The following is a 10,057-nucleotide window of genomic DNA, read 5'->3' on the forward strand; positions in this document are numbered from 1 at the left end:
CGGGGGTCCCATTCCCACATTAAAACCCAGCCCCCCCCCCCCCCATCTGCAGCAGACCCAGGGAGATGGAGACACCCCCAGGCCTTGCCCCCCGCCCCACACCAGCTCCCCATGCTCCCCCCAGCAAACTCAGCTGCGTCACCTCCTCCGGTCACTGGCACAGGGAGGTAAGAGAGGAGCAGGTCCTGGCCACCAAAGAGGGGCACAATCCTGATTACAAGCATGGTGTATTTTTAAAAAGTATTAAAAAGCACTTTAATTAAAAAAAAAAAAAGGGGGGGGGTTGGGGTACAGAGACAAAGGAGGTAGGGGTAGGGCAAGAAGCAAAAAATCATTAATATAGGTAGGTGAGGCTGAAATTTCTACGTTTTGTCCCTCCCAAAGTGTGGCGGTGTGCTCTCCCTGTTTTGCCCCCCCACCAGCTCCTGCCCGGCCTTGGCCATCACAACAGCAGTTGTGATAACTTGCACCCGGACTTTGGGGGATGGCTGGCAGCATAGTCAAAATACTGTCTGGAGTATCTGCCCCAACAGATTCTCGGTAAGTGAGGGGGGGGGCAAAAGGAGAAGGGGGGGGCTCATCCTCCGCTCTGACACCCCGCTGCTGGCGGCGGCACGGCGGGCTCCCGGCCTCCATCGGCGACACCGAGGGCCGGTTTATCCCCATCCAGCGCCGCACACGGGTTTCCTTTCTCCCTACACTTCCTTTCCCATATATATACGCACACACATATATTATATATAGGTGGAAAAAGCAAGCTCCAAAATTTCAACTGAACATTCAAGTCTTTTAAGGAGAAGCTGTCTAAACAGTCCAAGCTTAAAACTAGTTATATCAGGCACTTTCAGTTTTTCCGTTAGTTTTTTAACCACATGAGACCCACACAAATGCGCACGCACACGCACACGAACACTAAAAAAAAAAAATAAAACCAACAAAAAAACAAAAATAAAAAAATTAAAAGAGAAGCAGTGTGTCACTTAACTAAATGTAAAAGTCTTCTGGGAATCAGGCAACTGATAAGCAATGCCGGATCGACCAGTTGGGCTCCGGTCCCGCGCTCGGGGGTCCCCCCCAGGGAAGGGCTTTCCCACCTCTCCACTCCCCAGACATGAAAAAAGGGACACAAGCTTTCACAAAAAACGGAGGCATCCCTTAAAGTTGCAAAGTAGGCATGTTAGCTATTGGCTTGGCAGTGAACCACTTCAAATTATAAAAAGGTATTTTGCTTTTTTTTTTTTTCCTTTTTTTTTTTTTTCCTTTTTTTTTTTTTATTTATTTAAAAAAAAAAAAGAAACTGTTCCTAAGTAGAAAACATCTGCGATCGCAAGTCAGTCTTTTTTTTGGCTATTGTTTTTCTTCCTCCTCCTCCTCCTCCTCCTTCTCTCTTCAAATGACTTCTCACGAGGCAACGGGCACGGGTGGCTTTTCTCTGCAGCCAACCCCCCCTCCCTCCCCTGCACGTCCCTCGTGCCCCCCCCTGTCCCCGAGGGCCCCTAGTCCTTGACCAACTTGTAGACGTGGTGCTGGGCGCCGTGCTCGCTGGTGGAGACCTCGAAAACGAAGGCAATGCAGAGCAGGGTTTCCTGGGTATCCCTGTTGGTAACAACCTGCGGCAGAGCGGAGAGCACGTTAGGAGGGGGACGCTGATATTTGAGGGGCTGCAAGGGCTCGGGCACAGGTATTTAAATTGCCAACCTCTTAATTGCGCCATGAAAAATTTTCTACCCATTTTTCTGCCCAGGGGATCGGGTGCTGCATAAGTTCAGACACAGGTACTTTATTTACAGCACCAAAAATCTGCTACCCCATTTTTTGGGGGGTTTCATGGACTCAGGCAGTGCCAAGACGGGGTACCCCGGGGCCGGGCAGCCCTCGGCAAGGATGATGGGGTCAATGGAAGTGTGGGCACCACGATCCTGGTGGGAAACGCTCCCTGGGAAAGGAGGAGAGGTACCTGCAGGATGGTGAAATTCTCCAGGACGCTGTTCATCATGTACTTCTCCGGGAGGTGCTTGAGTTTGTGGATGAAGTTGATCATGTACTCGCACATGGGGGAGCGGTGGATGCGGTAGACGAACCGGCCGTTCTCCAACCGCGCGTACTCCGTCTGGGGGGAGGACAGGCAGCAGAGTGAGCACCCACCCCACGGGAGCCAAAACACTGCCGTGGACGCAGGCAACGGTGGGTGGTGGCCAACTGGGACATGGTGGAGATGTCCCCTCCCCTCTACCCATGCACCCACGTGTCCTACACCCACCCCTGGGGTTTTCTCCATTCCGGGACCCACTGCAGACCCAATTCCCACCCCTTCCCAATGCAGTGGGGCACGGGACTCACCTCCACCTTCTCCACGACCTGCTTCCCAAAGGAGCACACCTTGGTGGAGACCGTGATGGTCATGTTCTCTGCACTGCTGTACTGGCTGCTGACACCGTAGAAAGTCCCCGGCCCGTCCTGGATTGTGCTGTTCAGATCCGCCTGGAGAGATGAGAGCGGGGAGAGGGTCCCGTTAGGTGCCATCACACCCATCTCCCGATGGGGACCAGGGACACCGGCTTATGGAGCTGCTCAGGATGCTCCTGCTCTGCCAGCGGAGTGCCCAACCCACAAGGAGCCTGTGGCTTATAGATCTATAATCCAAAAATCTTTGTGATAGGACATTTGGGGAGGGACTCTTTATCAAGAAATGCAGTGATAGGATGAGGGGTAATGGTTTGAAATTGAAAGAGGGAAGATTTAGGTTAGATACTAGAAAGAACTTGTTTGGTGTGAGGGTGGTGAGAGCCTGGCCCAGGTTGGCCAGAGAAGCTGTGGCTGCCCCATCCCTGGAGGGGGTTCAAGGCCAGGTTGGAGGGGGCTTGGAGCAACCTGGTCTGGTGGGAGGTGTCCCTGTCCAGGGCAGGGGTCTTGGTTCTTTCCAACCCAAAGCATTCTGTGACAACCCTCCCTTTCCTCCCCCTCCCAACATCGTACCCAAAATTTGACGAGGAAGAAGGAGTTCTGGGGCCCACGCTCATAGAGCTCCTTGAGGCCACCTTTCTTCTCGGGGAACTTGTCATAGATCTGGCGGATGTCCACGGCCTCCAGCAGCGGGTCGCTGTACGAGGGGTTCGTCTGGCCGATGTGCACGAAGAGGTGTTTGCTGTACTGTAAGGACCGGGGCGGGGAAATGAAAACAAGAGGTCAGGTGGAAAGGAAGGTGCCACCAAGCCCAGGGATGGGGCACCAGCCCAGCCGGGTGGCGTGGTGGGGACACGGAGGGGACTGTTACCGTTTCGGCGTCCCGAGGCACCTCCATGAAGGCGGAGTATTCGAGGAGCCGGAGCTTGGCGGAGGCGATGGTGCGGTCCTGCCAGACGGGCACGGCCGAGGCGGCTGGTGGGAGCGGAGCCAAGGGCTCGTAACCTGGAGGGTGGGGGGGACACGAAGTGTTGGGGGACAACCATGAGCTGGGGTGACCCCCCCCCCTGCACTACATCTGCATCGTCCACCCTCCTATATCTCCGAGCATAGGGTTTTTTCCCATGGGGTGGCCAAAACATGGGATGTGCCAGTCCCCATCCTGGGTGGAAAGGGATGGGGGGGGGGACACGGGCAGGAACAGTGGGGTCCCGCTCACCGTGGGGCTTCTGGCTGGGTTTAAACCCAGGTTTTTGCCCCCGACAGGACTGGAGAGGGGACCGCAGGGGGGTGGCACTGCGGGTGGGAGGGTGGCACGGGCATGGGTTGGCAGGGTCCCCTGCAAGGGGGCAAGGAAGGGCACTTACTGGCTAGTGACGGAGGCATGGGTGGCTGGATGGGGTAAGCTGGTTGTGCAAACGGTTTAATGCTGGAAAACAAAGAGCATTGTTAGGTTAACGAAGCCCAGGTCACCCCAGTCCCTTGCCAAGGCAGGGGGGAGTCCTGCCCAGTACAGCTGGAGGGGTCTGTACTTACTCCTGAGAGGGTCCAGGCTGTCCTGGGATAGGCCCACTCCAAAACTGCAGGAACAGCACAAAGAAGAGTCAGCGGCTTCTGATCCCCCTCCCCCCCAAATTTCTCCTCCCCACCTGCTGCAAACTATAGAGTCCCCAGAGCCCCCCTGTGCATTGCCACCATGACCAGGGGGCCATCAAACATCCCCCCCGTCCCCTGTGCACCCTGCATGGGGATTCGTGTGTGTCCCCCCACCCTGGGGTGTCCCCTACGGGGGGGGTCTGTCCTCACCCTGGGGGCAGCAGAGAAGACGGCCTGAGGAAGAGGAGGGGGGGGGCTGAGCTTGTTCTGCAGGACGCTGGCCGAGACAATCTGCGCGGAGGACATGGAAGCCATGCTCTGCAGAGCCTTATCCTTCGAGACCTGGTCCTGGGGAGGGGGGGGGACAGGAGGGACACAGAGGTTACATGGGCAACTGAGACACCCCCCACCCAAACCTGAATGTGCCCAGCAGGTTTTGCAAAGCACGGAGCTGGTTGTGCAGCCCCACAAGGGACCAGGGTGGGTAGATGCCCCCTTCCTCCCCAAATGCTCCCTCAAAAAATGCTCATCCCCAAAACCTCCCCATGGTAATTAATGCTTTAAGCTTGCAAATGTCACCCGGGCAGGAGCTCCTGGGTCTGGAAAGTGTCCCCACTCCCCCGGGCGCACAAAGGGTTTAGCCCCTCAGTGGGAAGAGGCAAAAGGACTCGGGGAACCAAAGGCACCACAACTTACCAAGTTCATGGCCTGTCCGAAAAAGAGGGGGAAAAAAGAAAGGTTAGAGCATCGTGGGAGTCCACAGGCACCACATGTATCTCCCCCCCTCCCCAAAAGCTGTGTATCCCCCACCCCAGCTCATCACCGCAGCCTGATTTGGGGAGTGAACCCCTCGACCTGGCTGATCACCAGGGGATGCACACGACGGGCACTGATATCCACGCTTAATCCCACCAGGATCGGGATGCCAATGCCCCCCACTATTTTAGGGGGTCGCTGTGGCTTTTTAACAGCCTTTACAACTTTTAATGCCCTTTACAGCCTCCTCAGCAGCCCCCAATGCTTGAAACCAGGGCATGGAGAGGCTCCTGTCTGGCAAAGGGCACCTGCACCTGGCTCCCTGGGATGTGGGCACCAACTCCTCTGCAGGCACCGTAAGGAAGAGCCTGGGCACAACCCCTCTATGCCCTCTGTGCATTTATAGAGGAGAACAACTATTTTTTCCTCTTCCCTTTTGCTCCAGAGGTCAAGGCACCGCTGGGCAGAAGCAGGGGGGCTCCGCGGTCTTTCCCCCGGAGCAGGGTTGCTTCTCCAGCCCTGTCACCAGGACATTTGCGTGCTGGTCCCACCTCATACCCTCTGTGTTCCCTCGAAACCTTCCTCGGGGATCAATCGCTTCATTTATTTTCACCTGGGGCAGGGCAGGAGCGTGGGCATGCAGCCACACGCCGGGCACCCCTAACCCACACATGACTGCAGCTTAAAAATATATATATTGCTCATGGAAGGGAGTTTCCATTCAACAGGATGAGCGCTGGGTGAGGGCAGAGGGCTGCCTGCCCCAGGATTTGCCTCAAAGTATGTCTGGGAAAGGATATATCGCTTGGGGGGGATCGCTTGGGGCCGCTCCCTGCCGGATTCCTGCAGGGGATGGAGAGCGCAGCCATGGACACTGGTCTCCATCCTCCGATCCCCAGGGGTCACTCCTGCCCCTCACTCCCCCGTGGCCTGCACTGGAAATAGGAAATCTTATTCTGTTTTATTCTAATTCTATTATATTATATTCTATATTACTTTTTCTGTGCAAAGGCACAGAATATTATATATATATCTATATATAGATGTATTATTCTTTTTCTGCTGCCCCCCCTCTCCCTGGCTGCCCCACTTGTGGCTGGGAATTGGCTTTAAGATGTAGGAGCCCAGAGGAGTCTCCCAAAGCAGTAGTTTTGGGTGCCCTCTCCTGGCTTCTCCCAGCAAACCAAACCTGCCCGGGGGTGGGCACCCTCCGGGCACCCTGCTCATGGGGCATCGGGGTCCCTGCTGAAAGGAGGACATGGCTTGGTGGGCTCCTGGGCCAGCACCAGCTCTGACGGTGGCAATGCTTTTGGGACTGTGTGGTCTTGGTTCCTGGCACAGGGCTTGGCAGTTTTCTGGGCTCCCACACCCCCAGGGAGGCAGCAGGTCCCCGCCGGGTCCTGCCCAGGGAGATGCCCCCCGGTGTGACAATGCAGGGACGAAGCCAGGAGCATCCCGGGCTGCGCAGCCCAGCCCAGAGCTGGCTGTACCCACAGGGTGGTCATGCAGTGGAGACCACTCTGTTCCTGATCTTGCACCGGGTGGGTCCAACCCGAGCAGGGCTTGGTCCTTTGGAAATGCCTCGAATCCTGCCCATGTCCCCCCCCCATCATCACCCTCCCCACCACCACCACGAAGCTCGGTGGGTTGGTTACGGAAGGGTTAGTCGGGCTCCAGTTAGGAGAAAGGAAGGAAAGAAAAGCCAACCAGAGAAGAGAGGATGATCCAGTTTTTCCTCGCTCGGCTCCCTTGGCTCCTGGAACCATGGGCTGCCCCGGCACCACCATGTCCACTCCCTGGGACCAGTGTGCCCCCTCCCCAGGACTGCTGTGCCCCCTCCCTGGAGCCTGACCCCATCCGGACCTGCTGCCACCCTCATCCCCGATGTGCCACCTGGGCCAGACTTGGCCCCTGGTGCATCACAAGCCGCTGGGTTGGCAGCCTGCAGAGACCCCCAGGACCCCCCCTGCTTCTGCCCACATACTCCCCCAGCACGTGTCACAAGCGGTGCCAGGTCTCAGATACGGAAGGGAGAGCTTTGCACCCTTTGCTTGAACCTCACTTTGCCTTGCTGGCTGCTCTGGGTGGGGGGTCCTTCCTCTCCTGGGATAACCCCTGATGGTCCAAAAGTGGGGGCAGCCCTTGAGCATCACCGGAGCAGGGTTTAAACCCGCATTTCCCCATGGTGAGATCCCTGCCTGGGCTACAGAAGGGCATTTGGCACCCAGCCTTCAAGCCGGACACCCCCTTGCACTTCTCCCCGGGCATCCCACGATGATGCCACTAAAAACTGTGCGGTCCCAGGAGCCGAGGGAGAGGGGAAGAAAAAAACACCACCAAAAAAAAAGAGAAGTATAAAAGAAAGCAAGCGGCACACCACAGAGCCGAGTGCGTTAGTCGTCAGCGGGCCGGGGGGGGCCAGGCAGGGCCAGGGGTGGGACACGCGTACCTTCAGCTTGGACTGAATCTCACGAGATTTCCGCCGGGCAAGAACCTGCAAGTGGCTAGAGACCTGCAGAGAGAGAGCAGAAGGAGAGGGGGAACAGCAGAGCCGTCAACCAGAGGAAAGGAGGAGGAAGAGGAGGGGCTGCCCATGCTCACAGAGACACCGCCGCGGACACCTGGGCAAGGGCGCCAACGTACCTTGATGCCAACCTGGTACTCCCGCACCTTCTTCCGAGCTAGAACCTGTATGTGGCTGGACACCTAGCGCCCGCCACGCCGTTCGGAAAGGAAAACACAGAGAGCGTGAAGATATGGTTCCCCCGGGCGAGGCGGGATGATGTTCCCCAGGGAAGGGAGCGCAGAGAAAAGGGGGGGAGCGCAGGGGGTGGCCGGGGTGATGCTCCTGGAGATGCTCAGGGTCCGGCAGCCGCCACAAGCTGGAGGGAGGAAAATTGTGGGGGTACCCCGGCGCTGAGCTGGTTGATGCTGGTTTGTGCCCCCCCATATGGTTGGGGTGAAGCTCCTTGAGGTGAACTGCTGCAGTTGTGGGGAGTGTGTCTGTGTTCTGCGTTTACCATCCACTGGGGCTGCCTGGACAGACAGACGGACACCCCCCCCCTGGCCCCTGCGAGCACAGTGAGCGGCTGCTTGCACACAGGATAGGGCCTATCAGGTGTGGGGTGCTCCTGGGGTACCCCAGGTGGGGCTACAGTGAGACCAACAGTCCCAAGGAAGATCCAGGGGGGACCAGCTCATTCCCCCACAGCTGCTGCTGGTTTTGCAGGTGGGAAAGGTGAAAAAATGGTGGAGTTTTTTGTTTCCAGACTCCTATAAGAGCAGGATCCCAAGAAAAGGGGCTGATGTACAGGCATGAATGCATATCGTGGCTGGGGGTGCCTGACCCAAGCCCCAGGCAGGGTGGGGGGTCCCTGCACCCACCGGGGCTGATTTCGCCAAGGTCCTTCTCTCACCAGTGCCAGGCTGTCCAAGAAGGGACCCCAGGCTGGCCAGGACACGGCTGCACAGAGGGGACAATGCCACATACACTCTCCCCTGTGCCTTTCCCGGGTCTCTCCAGAGCATCGCTTTCACCCAGTGCTGCATCTTTCCCTCCATGGAGGGGGGGGCAGGGGGGCAGTTAAGGCTTTAAGTCATACATAAAGCGCTGCTCAGTGCTGGTCTGAACACAGGGACGGTGGCCAGACACTGGTCCCTCTCGATCCAGCATCAGTCCTGGAGGGTTATTCCCCGTGGTGGCTGGGGACCAGCGTCCCTCTCTTGCAGGGACTCATGGCACGGTCCTGGCTGAAGGGCTTTGGAGGGCATGGCTTGGTGGGCTCCCGGGCAGTGTGAGCTGGAGCTCCTTAAAGCTTTGGGGACCAAAATGCCATCACCAGCTCTGATGGTGGCACCTGCCACCAGCCTCAGTGCCAGAGGCTTGGACACAGCAGCCAGGATGAGGGACAGGGGGATGGGGAGGTGGTGATGCTCTTGGGACTGTGTGGTCTCGGTGCCTGGCAGGGGGCTGGGAAGTCCCAACGTAAGTGTCCCCATGGTCCCAACCCATCCATCCCCCTGCGGTGGGAGATGCACCTGCTCCCCAGCACCCTGGGCCAGCAGCTCTGCAGCATGGCTACCAGCTGGGGGCCACCATGGAGGAAAGAGCCACCGGACATGTCACAAATGGGCTGTGGCCATCCTGTCCTCAAACAGGTTTGGTCTCTGGCAGGAGGGTGCAGCGAGGGCTGGATGGGACCCTGCCTGCATCTCCACCTGCATCCCCACCTGCACCCCCTGCCCACCCCGGCATCACGCCCTGAGGGGCAGCAAGGTTGGGGCGAGGGCTCTGCTGTACCTCCAGCCCCCCAGGACCAGCGCCACAGACCCCCTCAGGCTGTCCCCTGGCCAGGATGGGGACACCTTGCTCTCAGCCTGGGGACTTTGGGGGTTGCCTTCACCATGGCATCTGGCACACGTGGCACAAAGCCCGGTGAGGGGCAGAGGGGGGAATGGTCCCCAGATCCAGGTGGAGCAGCAAAGCGATGCACAGAGACACACGTGCTGCTTGGATGGAGACATCAAGGGCTCCTGCCACCCCTGGGGTGACGCCAGCCAGGTTGGGGTGGGGGGGGCTGAGTGCTGCCTGCCCCCGCACCCCAAATTTCAAGGCATCCCCAGATTAGGCTGGGACAGACCAGCCCGAAGGCGTTAGTACTCGCAGATGAAGCTCCTCACAGAGGATGAGGGTCCTCCTGGCAGTGATGGCGGCTCCAGGAGGGGACGCAGAGGACGGGTGACACAACCGGACACCCGCTCCCCCTCTGGGCTTACCTGGCACCCCCCTGCCCCCCCTCCAAGCCCCCCCATGAGAAAAAGCAGAGCGACGGCCTCACCTGCTTCCTTGTCCGTGTCTTCCCCGTCCGCAGCTTGATGTACCGGGCTATCAGTTCGTTACGACCTGCCGGCAGAGCCAAGGGGTCAGCCCTGGGGGAGCGGGGGGGCCAGGGCCATCGCCCCCCAAAAGGCACCTCTGGCCCCCACCCCGGCCTGATGATGCTGGTCCTTAATGAGGCTGGGCTTTAATGAGGGAGGCACAGCCGGGAGATGGCGCTGCCATGACGGCTGTCTGACCCGAGGGGACACGGGGGTGGCCAGCCCCCCCGCCAAGCCAGCGGGACCCACCTTGTGATCCCGGCCCCACTGAGTTTGGCAGCCCCCAGACACAGGGGGCTCGGGGTGGGGGTGGTGACAGCCAGCAGGGACCCCCACCACAGTGGTGTCCCCAAGCACAGGCAACCACAGAGCCCCCCGAAAAAGCCATCCTTAACTGGAGCACCCCCAGGGGAGCCAATCAACC

At 58.6% G+C, this 10,057-nt stretch overlaps 1 protein-coding gene across 2 annotated transcripts in view; it reads right to left on the minus strand.

Annotated features, from left to right (window-relative positions):
- Positions 1 to 1,260: 1,260 nt before the first annotated feature.
- The window catches only part of TEAD3 (TEA domain family member 3), a 24,904-nt gene continuing 16,107 nt past the window's right edge, over positions 1,261 to 10,057 (minus strand). For both annotated transcript variants that reach the window (XM_014953749.1, XM_014953748.1), the window contains exons 3-14: positions 9,594 to 9,658; positions 7,399 to 7,461; positions 7,205 to 7,267; positions 4,696 to 4,707; positions 4,210 to 4,347; positions 3,940 to 3,983; positions 3,771 to 3,832; positions 3,275 to 3,408; positions 2,977 to 3,150; positions 2,341 to 2,481; positions 1,958 to 2,110; positions 1,261 to 1,610 (exon numbers count right to left, since the gene is read on the minus strand). In XM_014953749.1, coding sequence (XP_014809235.1) covers positions 1,497 to 1,610; positions 1,958 to 2,110; positions 2,341 to 2,481; positions 2,977 to 3,150; positions 3,275 to 3,408; positions 3,771 to 3,832; positions 3,940 to 3,983; positions 4,210 to 4,347; positions 4,696 to 4,707; positions 7,205 to 7,267; positions 7,399 to 7,461; positions 9,594 to 9,658 — 1,163 coding nt within the window. In that variant the 3' untranslated portion in view covers positions 1,261 to 1,496. The remainder of the gene's footprint in view (positions 1,611 to 1,957; positions 2,111 to 2,340; positions 2,482 to 2,976; positions 3,151 to 3,274; positions 3,409 to 3,770; positions 3,833 to 3,939; positions 3,984 to 4,209; positions 4,348 to 4,695; positions 4,708 to 7,204; positions 7,268 to 7,398; positions 7,462 to 9,593; positions 9,659 to 10,057) is intronic.

Source organism: Calidris pugnax, unplaced genomic scaffold, assembly GCF_001431845.1.
Source record: "Calidris pugnax isolate Ruff unplaced genomic scaffold, ASM143184v1 scaffold245, whole genome shotgun sequence".
NCBI lineage: Eukaryota > Metazoa > Chordata > Aves > Charadriiformes > Scolopacidae > Calidris > Calidris pugnax.